Source organism: Nyctibius grandis, chromosome 32 (assembly GCF_013368605.1).
Source record: "Nyctibius grandis isolate bNycGra1 chromosome 32, bNycGra1.pri, whole genome shotgun sequence".
Taxonomy (NCBI): Eukaryota; Metazoa; Chordata; class Aves; order Nyctibiiformes; family Nyctibiidae; genus Nyctibius; species Nyctibius grandis.
In genome coordinates, this window is record NC_090689.1 from 4,709,019 (window position 1) to 4,730,242 (window position 21,224).

Below are 21,224 nucleotides of genomic sequence, written 5' to 3' on the forward strand. Positions count from 1 at the left end.
CAGTAGCACTATTTTGGTATTTTTTAACCCTCTTTTGACTGGAATCACTCAAAGAAGTGGTGATTTATATTCTGTTTTGAATTATGGCTAGTACAAAACCACAATAATCAAATTGTGTGGTTGTTCTAAATTGGCGCTGGTTTAAGCCAGAGGAGGATTAACCTTGTACTGCAATTGTTTGTCCTGAGCGTGTTGAATTTGTTGGTGTTTAAGCCTTTTTCCATACAGAAAACAAGGAAATAATATTGATAAGAAAACACAATACGGATGCTGGGACTGTTTAAGCAGATAAGGTTTAGATTTCCGTATGTACTTGAATGGGAGTCAATCGTCCTTTTGGGTGCTCGGCGACTGTAGCGTAGGGTCTGAGAACAATGAACCGTAACAGTGACCTCCTGAAGGACACCCAGTGTGGTGGAAAGGGAAAGGCACCAGCAGAAGAGTGTCCTCTCTTACAGCATTAGCGTGAAGAGATGAATAGGTGCGTTGTCTGAACCAGATTGACTCGTTCTGTAGGTTTTAAAGCGAGTTTTAAAGAATCTCTGACTTAGAGCTTCGAATTATTGCATGGTGGATCTTATAATTAAAAGCAAACCAGTTAAGCGAGCACGAGGCCAAAGAACGCATCAGCGAGGTAATCACCTTAAACTCACGCCGTGTAATCTCTTTCCTCCCTTTGTCGTGTGCTGGGATGAAGAGGTTGTGGTCTTTGAGTTCTAGTAATTAATGCATTTAAACCTGAAGCTGTGGACTAGCAGCCTGCTGGCTGTTCCTCTAACTTCTAATATGCTCTTACACCTCTATTTTTAGTGTTTCTTGCCCTTTATGGCAGTTGGACGATTCAGCCGTTCATGCCTCTATAACTTAATTTCAATACAGTATCTTGATTTTCCTTGTCTGCTTACAAACCTTTGAAGTTTGTCTCCTACATAGCAGATTTGTCATGTATAAATTCTTGAGTGCTATTGCTGCACAGTAGGTAGAACCTTCTGTTTCTCATGCCTTGGTGTGTTGGAGTTCAACCTAGAGACATTTAAGTATGGCCAGGTGAGGCCTCCTGCACTGCAAGACCCTGCTCATAGAATCACAGAGTCGTTTTGGTTGGAAAGGACCTTTAAGATGAACAAGTCCAACCCTTAACCCAGCACTGCCAAGGCCACCACTAACCCATGTCCCTCAGCACCACATCTACACGGCTTTTAAATCCCCCCAGGAATGGGGACTCCACCACTGCCCTGGGCAGCCTGTTCCACTGCTTGACAACCCTTTTGGGGAAGACATTTTCCCTGATCTCCAACCTAAACCTCCCCTGGCACAACTTGAGGCTGTTTCCTCTCGTCCTATCGCCCAGGAGAAGAGACCGACCCCCCCCTCGCTACACCCTCCTTTCAGGCAGTTGTAGAGAGCGAGAAGGTCTCCCCTCAGCCTCCTTTTCTCCACGCTAAACACCCCCAGGTCCCTCAGCCGCTCCCCATCACACTTGTGCTCCAGACCCTTCACCAGCTTTGCCCTTCTCTGGACTCTCTCATACCCTCCCCTCATACATACTTGTTATTAAATATGAGGAAATGCACTGTTTTGATGCATCCCATAATATACCGCAGCCATAATTGTCACTGATCTAATGGCACCTCTGTGTCTGGACTTCTCTAGAGCACTGTGATTTGGCTCTTGGTGGTCTTGCTCTTTCCAGCCTGTACAGGGTGTAGGCAATGATGCTCCTTAGGGGTTTCCAAGCGTTGCTCAGGGCTCAGTGCCTCTGGCTGGGACCCGTATCTGCATTTATAACCTCCATTTCCTATCCCCTCCTGGTTTAGTGCCTGTAAGCTCTTGGGACGACGTTCTTCCCTTTTAATCTCTCCTGATCTCAGGTGGTAAAGCAGCCTTTGAAGTAGTTTGCCTTGGGATATCATTCCTTTCCCTGGCTTAGGGGAACTTTCTCAATCCAACCGATGTTTTGTGGCTCGCAGGTTCTTGAGTTGCGTGATTTCTCTTTTGATGAACCCTTCTTAGGCAGGAGCTGTGTTGTGCCTGAAGCTGCCTCCACTTCCAGCAGATCTGGAAAGCTAAATGCCAATTTGTGTGCCATAGTTAGAGCCTACCTGTTAGCTTGCCATTGACAGGGGAGGTTCAGGTTGGACATTAGGAAGCATTTCTTCTCAGCAAGGGTCATTAGCCATTGGAAGGGGCTGCCCAGGGAGGTGGTGGAGTCACCATCTCTGGAGGAGTTTAAGAAAAGCCTGGACATGGCACTTAGTGCCCTGGTCTAGTTGCCATGGTGGTGTCAGGGCAATGGTTGGACTCGATGATCCCTGAGGGCTCTTCCAACCTGGCTGATTCTGTGACACGGGGGGGAGGCCGTGCTCTCCCTCTGGGCTTTGTGCTTTCTTTCCCTACCTTGTGCTCACCTGTGCTGACCATGTTCACCACTCTTAATTCAGTCCAAAGTCGTGTTTTCCTTTGCAGGGTTAAAGTTCCATTAGGAAGGGGCATCAGAGCTGGTATGGTAGGACCATGAAGAAGGGAGAAGAGCAGATGAGTTCTTTATTCCCTTTCCTTTTCCTCCCAGGGCAGTGTAATGTTGGTTTGACTCATCTGTGATATGCAAATTTATCCTAATGCAGCAAGGAAAACTGGCCTTCGCTGGGCTCTCTCCTGTGCTAGCTTGCTGCCTAGGCACACCAGTACTAGTTCTAGCATGAAGGAGGGACAGAAAATGCACCAGGTATGAGGAGGGTGGGATGGTGAGAGCTGACTTACATTGCGTTAAGCTTCCATGTTGCTTCTTGCCACCAGAGGGGGGGAAAAAAAACCCTGAAACACAAAAATATTCATGGGGTTATAGGCAACACTTCTGCTTCTGGCCAGTAGATGTTCTGATCGCTGTGAGTTACTGGAGTTAGAATCATAGATTGGTTTGGGTTGGAAGGGACCTTAAAGCCCATCTAGTTCCAACCCCCTGCCACGGGCAGGGACACCTTCCACCAGCCCAGGTTGCTCCAAGCCCCATCCAGCCTGGCCTTGAACACTGCCAGGGAGGGGGCAGCCACAGCTTCTCTGGGCAACCTGGGCCAGGGTCTCACCACCCTCACAGCAAAGAATTTCTTCCTCAGATCTCATCTCAATCTCCCCTCTTTCAGTTTAAAACCATTCCCCCTTGTCCTGTCACTCCATGCCCTTGTAAAAATTCCCTCTCCAGCTTTCCTGTAGCCCCTTCAGGTACTGGAAGGTGCTAGAAGGTCTCCCTGGAGCCTTCTCCTCTCCAGGCTGAACAGTCCCAACTCTCTCAGCCTGTCTCCAGAGCAGAGGGGCTCCAGCCCTCTGAGCATCTCTGTGGCCTCCTCTGGCCTCCAGCTTGAGTTTGCTGGCCACTCACTGGCAGCAGTGGCTTTTTTTATTGATTGAAAGGTGGGAAGAGAACAGCAAATGTTTCTAAGGTTACCGAGAGTCAAGTGTTTCAGGTAGAGTGCAAGTAAACAAGTAAATGTAGACATAAATGGTGTCCATCAGCGTGGAAGTTATCTGCAGAAGCCTCCACTGATAATTCAGCAGCGAACAAGGAGCTCCTGAGCACACCTGTGCTTTCGGGAGACGCGCGGGGTGCTCCCCTTCTTCCAGCAGCACCAGCCCCGCGCGCAGGACGTGGCAGTTCGTGCCTGCCCAGAAGCTGTCAGGAAGTGGCAAAAGTACAGTCTGTCAGCACCTGGAGTGTGTTTTATTTCCTTTTTTGGCTTCACCCCCATTTGTTTAAGCAGAAATATGCCCTAGAACTTGGCTGGCTCGTTTAGGGTTTTCAAATTCCATTTTTAAAAAGCAGGCAAACAAGTTCTGTTTGTGCTCAAATGACCTCAGCTGACTTGCAAATCTGGACCAAATCCTAATTAATATGTTGATTGCTTTCCAAAGTTACATCTGCAATTCCTTTATTTTCTTTTTTTTTATTAGATCAAGCCTCCGAGGTACAAGTGACAATGATGCTGACTGAAAGCTGTAAACTCAGAGGACTTCATCACAGGTAAGTTAAGCAGTGTTTATAAACAAAACTGCATCTGCGTGACCTTTAAATACTGGTGCTTAAAGCTCCCCAGAGGGAGAGGAAAATATTTTTTCAGAACTCAGCAATATTTTGTCTGTTTGAAATTTTTTTAAGCCATAAATAGCTGAAAGTATTTTTGTGACGCTTTAAAATACAGAATTCTAGATACGTTTCTTATTGCAAAGGGGGCTTATAAGCTTTTTTTTCCCCCAGGTGCACAGTCAGTAAAATCAAATAGTAGCAGCCTGGGGGGAGATGGGGAAAGTCTTTGGTGTGCCAAGCCTTGCAGTGAAATATAGGTAGATATTTCTCTTATATATTCTTTATTATTACTGGAAAAGGTGCTACAGGCACGTGTTGGTTTATGCAGGTTCTTGCACAGGCTTGTTATTAAGTGTGGTGGGATCATAGGGATGGTGAGAGGAAGTATATGTGCAGGGTGATTATCAGTTTAGCTAATTTACTAGTCTGTGTTGTTCGTAATTCCCTACATGGCACAGAAAAGTCCTGTGATTAGGTGTCCTCCCACGTGGAGATGAGGAAATGCTTTTTAGCAGGCTTACACAGACGTCGTCCTGGTGTGGCATCATAATGTTTCTGACATTTATTCCTTAAGAATTACTAGTGTGATCTGGAGTGATTGCTTAAGTTTTTAAATTAATGCCCCAAACAGCTTGAGTTAGTGGCAGTTTTGCAGCTTGGATGAAAGGCTGAAATTGGCCTTAAAGATCTTCATTACTGGCAAGGATGCAGGTAAGAAGAAACCTACACTCATCGTCAAGTCCCTAGTCTGGTAATTGATCATTTTACTGGTAACGTGAAGGAAATGAGAATTGTTCAAGCAGAATTATTAGTTCTACAGTGCATTTAAAAGCTGCTTTTCTAAGAGTTATTATAGTTAAGACCTTGCCTAGAATACGGGATTATATTTTTAAGACAATTAGTAGGTTCTTGGGGAAACATACTTAAAATTGAAACAAAATGAAACACACGCACACCCCCCATCATTCAAAATCAGTTGTTATCCCACCTTTTACAAGTCAAACTCTTCAACTAGTCCAAAAAGCTTTTCTTCTGCACGGTGCCTATAAAGCTGGGACCTTTATCTTGCGTGAAGGTAGAGCTCCGTGGGTATGTAGAGCTTAGGGGTGTGACACCTGACTATCAGACTTCTTCAAGTAAGAAGAGCAAATTTCAAAGTTCCCTTTTAAAAATCATTATAACTCATTGAAAACTTCCCAATATGTTTTCAATAGAAGATACAGTTTTAAAAAAACTGCAACTGTATAGAATTTGTTTCAAGTTTCTACCCATTCTTATGGTGATACTGTAGGAAAATGTTCAAGCAATGCAGCGTGGGGGTTGTCTGAGCCATAAGGAGGAGTAAAAAACCTGTGATAAAACTCCTGAGATACTTCTGCATTTAGAGTGCAGTTTAAGGTTTAGTTGATTGAAAACTGAAATTTCCTGTCCTGTCATTCTGAAGTCAATCAAACATGATGTTTTGACTCTTTTTTAACCACTCTGTAGTGGAGCTATATATTTTATATCTATAGTTGCATTCAGAATGATACACTTCTAAGCTGAGGATAACCTGTATTCACAGAAATGGATTTTAGCCCTTTTGGACCAAGTGACAAATTTGAGGGGTTCTTCCTCATGGGAAGGTACTCAAATATCTAATTTTTTTTAAACATCTCGGGCTTCAGTTGTTTGGAGACCTTGTGCTCTGCAATTCCTAATGCAAGATTAAATGCTTTTCTTCACTGTTGAATTACTTTCACTTGATGTGTTTAAGCATTGAGAAGCTTTTTATCAAATTTCAGTTTCGTAAAATTTGGAATGTCTCTCCTTGTCTTCCAGGAATCTGCTACCTATCACTCATGTCTGTATAGAGGAGGGAGAGAAACCAATGGTGCTGCTGCCATACATGAACTGGGGGAACCTTAAACTATTCTTGCGACAGTGTAAGCTGGTAGAGGCCAACAATCCTCAGGTACGCCCAGAAATCTGTGACTTCTTGCCTGTTAGACTTGGTTTATCATCCGTGTATGTGCCTTAAGAGTTGTGGTATTCAGCTGTTCTGTTGTGACAATTCCAAATGTGTTCATTGGAAGGGGCTGCCCAGGGAGGTGGTGGAGTCACCATCTCTGGAGGTGTTTAAGAAAAGCCTGGACATGGCACTTAGTGCCCTGGTCTAGTTGCCATGGTGGTGTCAGGGCAATGGTTGGACTCGATGATCCCAGAGGGCTCTTCCAACCTGGTTGATTCTGTGACAATGAGGGAATTGGTGACCAGGTTCCCTAGCAAGTGTTCGTCTGGATTCATACACAGAAACCATTCTTGGCTGCTTATCACAGGCGTTCGGAGGGCGTGAAGCTGAGTTGAACTCTGATTAGGGCAGTAGCTGGTATATCAGTAAATCTTAAAAAATATTAAAAATTAGAGAAAATGGTACATGGTTATAGATTTAAGTTAGAGTGCGTGGGGAAAATTGTGTACAGAGAAATTTCAGATTTACTGATGTTATTTTTTATATACTTAATAGATTATCCCTTTTATTATTGTAGTTCTTAATTATTTTATAGCAAGCATAAAGCACCTCTGTTGCTGCTGTAGATTTGCTATTAAGTACAATAACTGGATTTATTTAACTTTAGGTACTAAAGGAAGCGATCACTAATTTTTTTTTTTCTAACTGCTGTGGGTGCTCTTTAGCATTCAGAACTTTACTGTGTTTCAGTGGAACCTGTTGCATATATTTCAAGAGAAGTGAGAAAGAAAATATTCCTAGATGAGAACATATTGTGCTTATTTTTAAAAATCCAAGTAACTGTTTAGTGATGGGTGTGTATATATATTAAAACTACCCCTCTTGTTAGGAGTACCTTGTCTTGTCTTTTGTTTGGCTTCACCTTGGTTTGGCTTCTGTCTTTAGTCTAAATTAAGCACTAAATGAAATTTTGTTTCCTGAGGCCAGCAGCTGTCCCTGTTATGTACCAGGTTTCAAACTAGCAAGGGCCACCTCCCTCTAAGTTACAAGTTGTGGTAAGCTGCTAGGGTCTTTCAACTTTGATTTTACTTGTTTTGCTGCTTAATCTGAGTTATAAATCTCTATGCAACGCACCAATATCCCTCTCCAAGAATTTAAGCAGAAATGGTGTTTATAATCTGTATGATGTCAAACAGGAGTTGCCTCTTAGTAACTAGGTATGACTGTACTTAACTATCAAAAAATGGGACATTTGATGCCTTAGATACTTAAAGATGAAACTTTTCTACAAATACCTAAAGCAAACTCCTGAGTTTTCTGAAATAATACATGGCCAGTGTTCTTAACAACAACCTGTTAATGAAGAAGCCAGTTTATTAGTGTTTTAATTTAGTATTTGGTTTATTTTAACCCCAGTCTTGCAACTTCGGTGTGTCCACCTACATACTAAAGCTCATGAAACACTGCAGAAATGGAAGAGCAAACGCAGGGTATAAATACGTGCAAGGATTTAATTTATATAGGACTGCAAAGTTGTAAGAGTAGATGGAGCAACAGCCTTTGATGCTAGTTTTCAGCAATAGATAGCAACAAGAATTTTGGCTGCTGTTTGTGCTCTGCTGCCTGAAAATGAGCTGATTTCCAGAGAAACACTGAAGCGCCAGAATACAACACAAATCCTAACCTAGCGGGTCGTGGGCTTGCACATTTGCAATGATTGTTCTTCTGTGCTCTTGCAGGCAATTTCCCAGCAGGATCTTGTACATATGGCTATTCAGATTGCCTGTGGAATGAGTTATTTGGCCAGACGGGAGGTCATTCACAAAGACCTGGCTGCTAGAAACTGTGTGTAAGTACTCAGCGGGGTAGAGTCATCATGCAGGCAATGTTATGTCAGTAGCTAGGGCTAGGATGAGCTTTCTCCAATTGACCTGATCTCTACTTCAAAATATAGAGCTGTTTGTTTTTTTCCCCAAATTTTTGGTGAATAGTCTTCTCAGTGAAGTTGTTTTCCTCTAAGGTGAACCACAAAGCGTGGTTTTCAAGAAAGCAGAACATCCTCATCTTCAATACTTCTGCGAGGTTTTGTCTATCGTTGTTTCAAAGGCTTGAAAAATATTAAAGCTTCCCTTAATCTTTGATTAAAAACTTGGAATATCTTTGGCAGTTTACTCATGAATAGATTTTTGCATGAAAGTTGTTTTTCTGCATTTTTTTCTTACAAAATGGTTTAATGGCTGTTGGTAGATTTAGTTGTCAAATGATGGATAGGTATGAATGCGCTTCATAAATCGCTGAAGTAGGGTTTGAGACCATCTTCTGACTGGAATATGCCCTCAAAATGTAGAGATTGAGGTGTTTGGTGGCTTTCCATCAACCAAATCACTTGGAGACCACCAGCTGTGCCCATTCTCCATCTGCTGCTTTAATACCTAATAAGGGGAAACAGAAAATACAAGGTTCTGCCTAAACTTAACTAAATGTCTGAAGATATCAAAAGGGGCCATTAATCTGTGAGCTTGGTCTTATGATATCTGCAAACAACATCATAATTCAAGTAACACAGTTACTTTTCAGAATTCAAGACCATCTTTGAAACCTTGAATTCAAGTTCTCGATTTGCAGAGACTCTTCTCCTTTGTATCCCCCACTCAAAAGACATGTTCTGGCCTATTAATGAACTAGCCATGAAAGAAGAGAAGAAAGAAGCAACCTCTGGGTTATACCCCAGAGCTGTGGACAAATTGTTGGTCAATGAAGCACATGCTAATGAGGCAACTGAACTACTCTGATGAATATGAGGTCTTTACCCTGAGTTTGGCTACTAAAGGTGATTTTGAGATTTGACGAGCTCTGCTTTATCATAAATAATTTAATTTCTGAAACAGTACCTCGTCATTGGATCACTTGGGATGAAGGCACATCTTGCATTCCTTCAGTTACCACGCTTCATTTATTTCTGGAAGAAAATAAAACACCTCATGGTCTAGTCACTCGCTTGATTCTTCTTGTGTCTGTTTTAGGAAAATATTATTGCTGAATTAGTTAGTTTCTCAGAACTGCCACCCACATCTTCTTGATGACCTTGGGGAATGCATTACATGTAATCTGAGAGGCGTTTTGCCTTAGCCATACCTACAGGGTTTTCTCAGGCCCTGTCTTCTGCCAGTGCAAGGGTGTAAGGACAGGAGCACGCTCCCAAACCTTCAGGTTTCTCAGTTGTCTGGGCAGGAGGAGTGACTGGTTTATTGTCTCAGTTCCCGTTCTTTGGTTTCCATCTCTTTCAACTTTTTGCCCGCTTTGTGTTTTTCCTTATTTGCCAACATGTTTTCCAGTACATCCCTGGAAATACCTCCTAGGATCCTCAAGGCCTCAGTCCCTCGGGTATCTTCAAGGCACAGTTGTTGAATCACCTTGTTTGACCCCTTTGTGACTGGGGGTTTGCTTTGATTGCTCCCACATGGTCCTTGAAGTAGAAGCCCAGTTTCTGTCTTGGCACTTTTCATGGACAGCGTGCCCTTCTGGTGTATGGTCTGCCTCGGGGCCATGCCACTGGTGTCCATTAGAGAGCTCTGAACATCTGGCTTAGCAATTAATAGTAAAATATGGGTCACATTTCCAACACCAGGATAGGTCCTGCTCCTGAAATCTGGACCGACTTCCCTGCCTAGCCCCTTAGGGTTGCTACAACTAGCCACTAGCCCCTCACCATTGCAACAACTTTTGTCCTTCGCGCTTCTGTCCGCAAAACCACTTGGTCCTCTCAGGTGCAGTCTTTCACCCAGTTCTCCAAACATCCCAAGCAGAGCCAACAGAGCTTCTGACGTTGTATCTCAGCGGCTAAGAGAAGAAGCTGGGAGACACTTAAGCACTCATGGTTTTGAACTGATGCCACCAAGCTAGACCAGCAGAATCTTTCCTGGCTCTTGCGCTGTGTGAGGATGCTCAGTTCGATACAGTTCCTTAGACTCTTTTCCTAATTCCTATTGCTCTTCTCTCTGGTGAACATGTTGAGGAAGAAGTGGTACCACAGGAGACACAGATCATAAACAGGACTCCAGGGAAACTGCTGTGCAGTCTACAACTACCTGAAGGGAGGTTGTAGTGAAGTGGGAGTCGGCCTCTTCTCACGGGCAACTAGCGATAGGACAAGAGGACACAGTCTCAAGCTTCGCCAGGGGAGGTTCAGGTTGGACATTAGGAAGCATTTCTTCTCAGCAAGGGTCATTAGCCATTGGAAGGGGCTGCCCAGGGAGGTGGTGGAGTCACCATCTCTGGAGGGGTTTAAGAAAAGACTGGCCATGGCCTGGTCTAGTTGCCATGGTGGTGTCAGGGCAATGGTTGGACTCGATGATCCCAGAGGGCTCTTCCAACCTGGTTGATTCTGTGATTCTGTGTGAAGGGTCGGCAGTCCAGACAGCCTGACTCCCTGCCCTCCTGGGTCAAAGTCCAGCTTCGCTTTGGTTGTCCTACGTGTGATCCAGAGCACTGGCAATAAAAATCAATTCATAGTGCACCTGGCACTTCTTCTCCGTGGGAGATGCAGGCAGGAGCTCAGCATCGACTGATCTGTGCCGCAGTACGAGATATCCTGGGCTGGCCTAAAGAGAAGAAGAGGGTACCAGTAGCCAGGATCCCTTGAAGGGCTTTGGTTCATCTGCCACCCCTTTGTTCCCCAGGTCTAGTCCTGTGTGGCGAAAGGCTGGGAGGAGTTGATGTGAGGTGTATCAGACCCGTGTACCTGTGCCCTGATTTTGGGAAGGGAGCCAGGATTGCATTGGTCTTGGCAGGTTTGTTTAGGGAGGAAATGCTTTTGATCTCAAGTGCCCATGGCACAGTTGGGCCCAGCTAGAGCGGGCATATGGATTACACAAGTCAGAGCTCTCTAGTCACTGGGAAACTCCCATTTGTATTGTGTTTGTTTATAGACAGGTCTTCTAGGAATTTCTCTGAACTCTTAAGAGTGAGTAGATATGGAAATCCCCTGGTCTGTAAATTTTGAGGGCAACGAACTGACCTGAAAGTGCATAGAAATGGGATAAATAAGAAGGTGCTTGAGATAGTGAAGCAGGAGACACACAAATTGAACATTTCTATTTTCTTTATGAGAAAAATTAATAACTGACAAGCTGAAAAGACAGCAAACACCGTTTTGTTACAACCCCCCTAACCCAATGTTACTCCTATATTTTTGTCGTAAGATGTTAAAGCCAACATCTTACCCATATTCTGCCGTCAGCTGTTTATGAGAATGTTGAACTTTATTACACCCTTTTTTTAAGTTCAAGAATGTGAATTAACATCCCAGAGGGAGGAAAAAGTCTGTAGGCTCCGTGTGCTCTTTTTGAGTCATCTTTTGTTGATGAAAAGTAAGTTTCCCTTAGCCAGTATCCTATTTCAGAATGAATATCTCTTTTTGAGGGGACTAAATATCTTACCAGATTGCTTGATTAGAGACAAACTTTTAGGCCACAAATAATATTGGTTGCTTTAACAAGGTATTACTGAATCTTGCTTTGCTTAAATCTTTGACTCGTTATTGCTACAGCGGTACTATAGCTAAAATTCCTTTAATTGATCTCATCAAGGATCTCCAGGGGAGCAGGAATAGTTCAAGGGAGTTGTTTGTTTGCTTTAACTGTATTTTTTTGCACTTGGAAATGTTTGATTTTACTTAATCTAAGCCTGCTGATTCTAGTGCTTATCTGTTAATGCAGAATAAATACATTCTTTGATAATATTTGATAATCACAGCATACGTGTGTCTTGGTCTAGAAGAACGCCAGCCCTTCGAAACATTGGTACCGCGATTAGCGTTCCCCAATTAAATCCTGAGTCTGAAACTTAAGGCTGAGCGTAAATATTTTCTGTAAAACTGTAATGCCAAGTTTGCTAAATTCTTCTGTTCTTCTACATCAGCATTGACGATGCACTTCAGGTTAAGATTACAGACAACGCGCTATCTCGAGACCTGTTTCCTATGGACTACCATTGCCTGGGAGATAATGAGAACAGACCAGTTCGATGGATGGCTCTTGAAAGCCTGGTTAACAATGAATTTTCCAGTGCTAGTGATGTGGTAAGTCTTTTTTCTCTTATGTTTTGTGAATGTATTTTGTTGGCATTTTCTCCTTTTTTTCAGCCTTTGGAGAATCATGACACTGAATAGAGAACTGATTTGTCTCCAACAGCATCTATACGCCTGCGTCCTTCACTTGCCGCTCGTGGCAGATCGTTCAAAGGTCAAGCAGGCCCTTCTGGCACGGCAGAGTTGGCTGTTGCACCCTGTTCTCCTTGGTAGCAGTTAAATTCAGTGAGCAGGCTGTATTGGGACCTGTCTGCTGTTTGAATGAACATGATCCAGAGTCCACAACAGAGAATTTCAGTTGCGGTCCCACAGATAGAGAAAAGAGGGGAAGAATTGCTTCTCTTGACCTGTTGGCTACGCTCATGCCAACACAGCCCAGAATGCAGCTGGCTTTTTTGCTTCATGCCACTGATGCGTTTAACTTGTTCACCAGGACCCCCAGGACTTTTCTGCCAAGCTGCTTTGTAGGTGGTCAGCCCCAGCCAGTCCTGGTGCATGGAGCTATGCCCTCCCAGGTGCAGGGCTTTGTATCAGCTTTCCTTGAACTTTGAGGTTCCTGTCAGCCCATTTCTCCACTTTCTTGAGGTCTTTCTGCAGACCCCTGTCCTCCAGCCTGTCAGCCACTCTGCCCAGATTGATATCATCCATGAATTTGAGAGTCCAGGTTGTTACAGAAGAGTACTGATTCCTGTGCAATGCCACTAGTAACCAGCTGCTAGCTGGACCTCTCCTGCTGGTAACAGCCATTTGAGTCCAGCAGTACAACCACTTTAATGTCAACATCTCACTGATGTGGCTATGAGGATGCTATGAAAGATGATGTCAAAGGCCTCGCTGAAGTCAAGGTGAACATCCATTGCTCAGCCGGTGTCCACTAACACTGTCTTCCCGGTAGAGAACTAGTCAGGTTAGTCAGGCACAGTTTGCCCTCCATAAAGCCATGCTGGCTCTTCCCAGACACCTTTATGCTTCATATGCGTGGAAGTGAGTTCCAGGATAACGTGCTCCCGAACACTAGCAGGAGCTGATGTTAGACTGTCTGGCCTGTAGTTCCCTGGATCCCACCTCGTCAGGAAGGTGCCTTTTTTCCAGTTACACAGAATCACAGAATGTCAGGGATTGGAAGGGACCTCGAAAGATCATCTAGTCCAAGCCCCGTGCCGGAGCAGGATTACCTGGATCATGTCACACAGGAACGCGTCCAGACGGGTTTTGAATGTCTCCAGAGAAGGAGACTCCACCACCTCTCTGGGCAGCCTGTGCCAGTGTTCGGTCACCCTCACCGTAAAGAAGTTTTTCCTCATATTTATGTGGAACCTCCTGTGTTCCAGCTTGCACCCATTGCCCCTTGTCCTGTCAAGGGATGTCACTGAGAAGAGCCTGGCTCCATCCTCATGACACTTGCCCTTTACATATTTATAAACATTAATGAGGTCACCCCTCAGTCTCCTCTTCTCTAAGCTAAAGAGACCCAGCTCCCTCAGCCTCTCCTCAGAAGGGAGATGTTCCACCCCCTTCATCATCTTCGTGGCTCTGCGCTGGACTCTCTCTAGCAGTTCCCTGTCCTTCTTGAACTGAGGGGCCCAGAACTGGACACAATATTCCAGATGCGGCCTCACCAGGGCAGAGTGGAGGGGGAGGAGAACCTCTCTCGACCTGCTAACCACACCCCTTCTAATACACCCCAGGATGCCATTGGCCCTTTTGACCACAAGGGCACACTGCTGGCTCATGGTCATCCTGCTGTCCACTAGGACCCCCAGGTCCCTTTCCCCTCCGCTGCTCTCCAACAGGTCTGTCCCCAACTTGTACTGGTACATGGGGTTGTTCTTGCCCAGGTGCAGGACTCTACACTTGCCCTTGTTATAGTTCATTACATTTCTTCCCGCCCAACTCTCCAGCCTGTCCAGGTCTCTCTGAATGGCTGCGCAGCCTTCCAGTGTGTCAGCCACTCCTCCCAGTTTGGTGTCATCAGCGAACTTGCTGACAGCGCACTCTATTCCCTCATCCAAGTCATTAATGAATATATTGAATAGTGCTGGTCCCAGTACCGACCCTTGAGGGACTCCGCTAGACACAGGCCTCCAACTGGACTCTGTCCCATTGACCACCACTCTCTGGCTTCTTTCCTTCAGCCAGTTCCCAATCCACCTCACTACCCGATCATCCAGACCACACTTCCTCAGTTTAGCTGCGAGGATGCTGTGGGAGACCGTGTCAAACGCTTTACTGAAATCGAGATAGACACATCCACAGCTTTACCATCATCTGTCCTGAGGTCAGGAACCTCCCCCAGTTGCGGTGGCCTTTCAAAGATGATGAGAGCAGCATTGCTTCAGTACCTGAAGGGGCTACAGGAAAGCTGGAGAGGGGCTTTTTACAAGGGCATGGAGTGACAGGACGAGGGGGAACGGTTTTAAACTGAAAGAGGGGAGATTGAGATGAGATCTGAGGAACAAATTCTTTGCTGTGAGGGTGGTGAGACCCTGGCCCAGGTTGCCCAGAGAAGCTGTGGCTGCCCCCTCCCTGGCAGTGTTCAAGGCCAGGTTGGATGGGGCTTGGAGCACCCTGGTCTGGTGGAAGGTGTCCCTGCCCGTGGCAGGGGGTTGGAACTAGATGGTCTTTGAGGTCCCTTCCAACCCAAACCACTCTGTGATTCTATGATTGCAGTGACTTCAGCCTGCTCCTTCAGCACTTCTGGTGCAGCGGGTTGGCGCGCAGACACACGTGGCTTCCGTGCAGCCTCAGTGTTTTCCTCTGTGGGCATTTCTTGGTAGTTTAACTCTGCTGAGCTTTTGTTTTCCCACCTCTGTCCCTGCACGCTGCTGCATTCTCACCGTATTCCTCAAGTACCCGTCTGCTTCCACCCTCTCGTTCCTTCCGGAGTGTCTGAGCTTAGTCAGTGCCTCCACAGTGGCCTCCCACCGTGCTTGCTCAGCTTCCTGCACAGCAGAACGGCCTGTTCTTGTGCTTACAGGAGCTTGTGCTTGAAGATCGACCTGTGGTAATTAGAGTGCTAATTAATGGTAAACCACTTGCCCTTATGATCTGTGCCTTCCTGCTAAGGGGGTGTTTTCTTTGGTAATGGTACTTTCCTTGTCGTGGCTACATCCAGAGGTTGTAATAATCTGCATCTTAAAATGTGCCAGTTTAAAAAATGTTTTAAAAGTTCTGGTGGTTTTTTTTTCCCCTCATTGCCTTGGTCTCTGTACTAGTGCTCGAGCCACATAAACAAATAAAAAAAGAAAAAGGAAGGAAGGGAAGGAGTCAGCTCTGCTCCAGAAATACTTCTGTACTCATTGGAAAATGTGTGGGGCTTTGTGTTGTACCGAGCTTGAAGACAGCACAGGAAATAGAAGCTGCCTGTAAAAGCGTGTTTTTATAATACTAAATGGGATCAATTAAATGTGGATTTCTTCTGGTTTTTTTTTTTTTAAATCTGGAATATAAAAGCGTTCACTGGTCGTGAAGGCTGGACTTGGAAATAAAAGCTTACGTACTGCTGGCAGTGAAATGTGGAATTTCATTAGGATGGAGGCACCTTGGTATCACAGCCATTTCAGAGCGCTCCAGTGTGATTTAACCTATAGCCCACGCTGTTTTATCACAGAACTCCTTTTTATTTATCCCTAGAGGGGATAAACACAACATAGCTCTTCCCTTTGCGTATGTAGCTGTGCGACTTCTGCAGTGTGCAAAAATGGCCCTTTTTCCTGGGTGTAGAAAATACCATCTGCTCTAAACATCATCTCTGTATTTACCTGGGTGTTTTTGAACAAATGTGGTGTAATATGGTTTTGGCCGCTTGCTAGGAACAAATCAAGTGCGTGTAACTCGTAATCGGTGCTGAAATCTGTTAACGATTTAGGTGGTGGCTGTTAAGATGTAATTGGCACGTGTTCTCGGCTTGCTTTTTTGGATGCCTTGCTTTAAAAATGGCTTTGCTGGCTTGAAACATTCCTAATGTGTTCCTCCTCTGCCAACAGTTCTATCAGTCAGCCAAAGCGTAGAAAAACAAAACACGAATTCCTGTTGAATTTTAATTCTCTGTTTCTTCCCCCTCTGTTGGACATGAAGCTCTGCATCTTTATGCCATTTGTATGCAGCTATTTATGGAATTAGAAATAGCTGTATTTATTCTCAAAGTCGTGTAGTTTTGCTTGAATCGCCCTTTATTCCCATGTTCTACGTGCACCACCGCTTGTCCCTCGGCAACTGGCCCAGCTTGCCCAGAGAAGCTGTGGCTGCCCCCTCCCTGGCAGGGTTCAAGGCCAGGTTGGATGGGGCTTGGAGCAACCTGCTCTGGTGGAAGGTGTCCCTGCCCCTGCGCTTCCCATCAGTGTCCACCAACAGCATCCCTTAATTATGGCTTTGGTCAAGAGGAGGACGGGGTTTCTTTTGATTAAAACCCAAGACTCTTTCGAGGCTTGCAGAATTCTGCCTCTTTTTAATAAATCATGATGTTTGCAACACTTGTCACTGCAGTGGTGAATCATCAGTGTGCAGCATCAGCACCATCCATGTTTTGTCTCTTGATACCAGCTAGTAAATCATTTCACTCGTACTGTGCTTGCCCATGAATTGATTGATTTATTATTTTTTTCATCACCTTAAGCTCCTTTTGGCAAGTATTGTCAGCTGGATGATGTGCTGAATGCTGATCCAGCTGTCAGGTTTACTGAGATGAAATCTTTTATTTTTCTCATGAGTCCTACTTCTGAGCGTGTACTCCAAATCTACAGAAGACTTCGATTTTAAAAAAATGATGGTTTTATTCAGTCTGCTCTTCTGAACCTTTGAATTTCACAGATCTTTCTTGAGGAGTTTCATGTAGTGCTTTAAAGAGGTAAAATGTAATATAAAATGATTAATTTTTCCAAAACAGTGAGTTTAGTGTTTAATATTCCTCAGATTTGTTAAGCGTTTTGAAATGTCATACTGGAAAAATCCAGTAAATACATGATTTTTTTTTTTTTTTAGCACTTCCATCTTAGTGCACTAAGATTTTAATTTTAGTTCAACTTAACACCTGTTCTGTGATTTTTAATTCTCCCTATTCAAGACAAAGTATTGTTGTGTTGAACTTGGAGAGATATATATATATATATATATATATGTAAAGTTTCTTACTCTGTGTAGTCTTACTCCTGACTGATTTTGTGGACTGTCTGAAGGAGCTCTCAAAACTTCGCTGTTTCTTTTTAGTGGGCCTTTGGAGTAACGCTGTGGGAGCTGATGACTTTAGGACAGACTCCGTACGTCGATATCGACCCCTTTGAGATGGCTGCTTATTTAAAGGATGGCTATCGAATAGCTCAGCCAATCAACTGCCCTGATGAACTGTAAGTGCGTGTTTTTTGGATGAAGAGGATAAAATGTCTATTTTGTAACCAGCACTTTAAGCCAGCCTTATCAATGAAAGAGCCAGGCTTGCCTTCCCCTGCCTGTTTATTCTGCCTTTTAGGCTGACCCTTGTGTAAGTCATTTGTGTGGCTTCAGTGACCTGCGTCAAAGAACTCAGGCTAAAATTAAATGCTTTTTTTGGTTTTTTGGTGGTTGTTGAGTTTCACTTCATCCTGACCCAACTCTTTTCCTTATTCTGACACATGGGAGAACTGGGGTTGATGAGCAGGATGGGAGGAGGGAGGCAAAGGGGCTGGGGGTTTTCACCTTAGTGTTTGTGGGGCTGCAGTGTAGGAAGCCACTAGGAATGTCCGTTCCCTCAGCAAGACTATGGAGAAGTACTGGGTGTAGTGGAGTTAAATGGCAGTGCTTGAGGTGTTTATTCATAATCCTAATGGTACAGGAGAATGCAAGTGCACGGGCGCTGCCTTCTGCCTCACGTGTTCTTCCAAATCCCCTTCCTGTAAACCTGCCACAGAAACGTTTTGAACTAGGCTTTTACAATGGTTGAGCAATTTCCGATGAATTATGTATTGCTTCCTCCTGCATTGCCTCTGACTCGTAGCCTAAATCAAACCAGCGCTTCCAGTCACGGCACATTTATCGATTGTTCCAGGGTGTCTGTCTTCTGAAGGAGGTAGGAGGTGTTCAGCATCATCACTGGTGGAAAGAGACCTGGGGGTGCTGATCGACAGCTGGCTGAACATGAGCCAGCAGTGTGCCCAGGTGGCCAAGAAAGCCAGTGGCATCCTGGCCTCTATCAGGAATAGTGTAGCCAGCCGGTCTGGGGAAGTGATCGTCCCTCTGTACTCGGCACTGGTGAGGCCGCACCTTGAATCCTGTGTCCAGTTCTGGGCCCCGCACTTCAAGAGAGATGTTGAGGTGTTGGAGCGAGTGCAGAGGAGGGTGACCAAGCTGGTGAAGGGTCTGGAGGGTCTGACCTATGAGGAACGGCTGAGGGAGCTGGGGGTGTTTAGCCTGGAGAAGAGGAGGCTCAGAGGTGACCTTAGTGCAGTCTACAACTACCTGAAGGGAGGTTGTAGCACAGTGGGAGTCGGCCTCTTCTCCCAGGCAACTAGCACTAGGACAAGAGGACACAGCCTCAAGCTTGGCCAGGGGAGGTTCAGGTTGGACATTAGGAAGCATTTCTTCTCAGCAAGGGTCATTAGCCATTGGAAGGGGCTGCCCAGGGAGGTGGTGGAGTCACCATCTCTGGAGGGGTTGAAGAAAAGCCTGGCCATGGCACTTAGTGCCGTGGTCTAGTTGCCATGGTGGTGTCAGGGCAACGGTTGGACTCGATGATCCCAGAGGGCTCTTCCAACCTCATTGATTCTGTGATTCCGTGTCTCAGAAGATACAGGGTTCTGTTTCTCTCTCTGCTCAGCAGATTTTCTGGTGGCAAATGCTGTTTTTCATTTTCAGGCTGGACAGTGGTCACCTGGCTTATGTTCTCGTGTCTTTTGCTTGTCTTTGTCTCGCAGGTTCGCTGTGATGGCCTGCTGTTGGGCCCTAGATCCTGAAGAAAGACCCAAGTTTCAGCAGCTGGTGCAATGTCTAACCGAATTTCACGCAGCGTTGGGAGCCTACGTCTGAAACTGCAGCAGAAGATTGGATTCGCTGATGGGGAGAAGGCACGGCATCCACCCGCAGCTCCGCGCGTCACTCGGACTCACACACGTGATGTGTATAAAGCAACGCCAAAGGGAGAAAGCACTTCTTCCAAAACACTGTGCCTTAGAATGCTTTAGTAGTCTGAAGTTTTTTTTGTAAGACCTCTTGATGTTGAATATTTCCTAGATGTCACTTTTGCTAAGTTAAATCGAGACCTTTTTATTTGCCATCAGGATTTTGAAAGTGTAGCGATAGTGAACTTAAACACGAGATTTGGATGGACTTTGCACTCTGACAGACAGACACGTGATTTTGTTTTTGAAGGGTATATGGAACTGGTAGAAAAGTGAGAACAGGGGAAATTCATGCAAAAACCACGCTGCAGACAATTTTCCCTGCTTTTTAAAAATGTTGAAACTGAATCTTTGTGACCAGCTCTAGTGTTTGTACTTGTATGTATTTGGAATAGCTTTTTAGTATCAACCTCTTCTATTTTGTGACAACAGCACATTGTGGTTGGATCCACAAGCGGCATCTTCCTTTTTTTTTTAAACCCATTCAGGAATGTCTCTTGGAAAAGCTGGTCTTCAGGATACAATATCCCCTTTTTAAAGCAGTAAGTGAGTATGTAAAAGTGATTCCGGTTTACCTCATACGGAGAGTAGTAAAGGTGGGGTAAAAATGGTGCCCCTCCTTGCAGATAAAAGGCTGGCGTGATTTTTAAGATGGTTTTATGTGCTAAATAGAGGCCTTCAGAGAAGCACGAAAGCAGCCCTTGTGTGGGAGTCTTTCACCTCAGACTTCGGGATCGCAGTTTCTCTTGTTCAAAAAGGTACTGGTTGTTTTTTATGGGCTTTTATGGCCTGAAATGGGCTTAAATATATAAATATATATTTGTAAAGACACTTGCAGAGTAAAGAATGTTTTTCTATTACATCTAACGTGAAAGCTTGGTCCCTCACGTTGCCCTGTGTATTGAACATGCGGGTTGGTGGTTGTCGTTGGGCTGGAGTTGGTATGAAGACAAGGTGGATCGCCTGCCTCCCTCCCCGGAGAACTAGTCCCTGAGACTTAATGTGTTGTCCTGCTGCCGCCTTCAACCCAAATATCCATTCCACCCCAGGTTGTTTTGAGTTGAACATTACTTAAGAGGACTGAACAAGGTATTTCAGGAAAATACGTGGTGATTCATTGATTCAGCCTCAGTAACTTTCATGTTCCATATATACCAAAGGTATCTGTAGAGTAACTTCCAGTTCTCCAAGGGAACTGTAGGTTGAATCCTCTACGTGGTGGCACCATGAGGCACGTTGCACTTTAGCACAATGTGAAACATGAAAAAATTGCCTTTTGTCTCTCCATCTTCAGAGTAAAACACCCGCAGCCTCGAGTGTTTGTGCAACTGCATGGTTGGGAGCATTGCCCTGACAGGCTCTGTGGCACTCGTAGCGTTTTAGGAGACTGGTCTGCAAGTACGAGCAGCTGGATTTGGCTGTGGTGCGCGGCTGGATTTGGCTGCGTCATGCAGATGTGCAGCTGTTGTTCTTTCCAGAGTTCTGAACCTTGCTGAAGAAAATTAACCCTTTCTAATTACTAACAGGTGAGGCAGAACTCAGTGCAGCCTGTTCTCAGCCTTGCAGGCTGCCCCTTCATTGCTGAGCTAAACTGGAGTGTCCCTCAAAATGCAGGAGCTTTCCTGCCTGTACTTTGGTGGTAGTTATCTGTGGCTCGTGAACCAAGTCGTGCTTTATCCTAGAAGGAGATTTTCCTGCTGGCTCTAATATAGGTCAAGTTTGGGCATGTTATGATGGGCTGTGTTTGCTTGAATGAACTGAAACTGGTTTCACTTGGTTGGCTTTGGAGTCCTTGAGTCTGTTGGGGATAGCAGTCAGGCTTTGGTTCTGTGGACTTCTGGGGTCTCTCTCCTTTCTGACCCAGGAAAACTACTCAATGTCAGTACTTGTTTACCATGAATTGGTTGTTAAAGCTCTCAGCAGCAGTGTTCTTCATGTCCAGATCTGTGTTGATGGGATCTACAGAGGTCACCGAATCACAGAATCGTTTTGGTTGGAAAAGACCTTTAAGATCATCGA

The 21,224-nt window shown here is 44.9% G+C and overlaps 1 protein-coding gene across 1 annotated transcript in view; it reads left to right on the top strand.

Moving 5' to 3' along the window:
• The window catches only part of RYK (receptor like tyrosine kinase), a 67,346-nt gene extending 47,281 nt beyond the window's left edge, over positions 1-20,065 (top strand). Inside the window, exons 10-15 of the mRNA XM_068421065.1 lie at positions 3,946-4,015; positions 5,900-6,032; positions 7,769-7,878; positions 11,949-12,108; positions 17,323-17,459; positions 19,002-20,065. Coding sequence (XP_068277166.1) covers positions 3,946-4,015; positions 5,900-6,032; positions 7,769-7,878; positions 11,949-12,108; positions 17,323-17,459; positions 19,002-19,113 — 722 coding nt within the window. The 3' untranslated portion in view covers positions 19,114-20,065. The remainder of the gene's footprint in view (positions 1-3,945; positions 4,016-5,899; positions 6,033-7,768; positions 7,879-11,948; positions 12,109-17,322; positions 17,460-19,001) is intronic.
• The last annotated feature ends 1,159 nt before the right edge of the window (positions 20,066-21,224 follow it).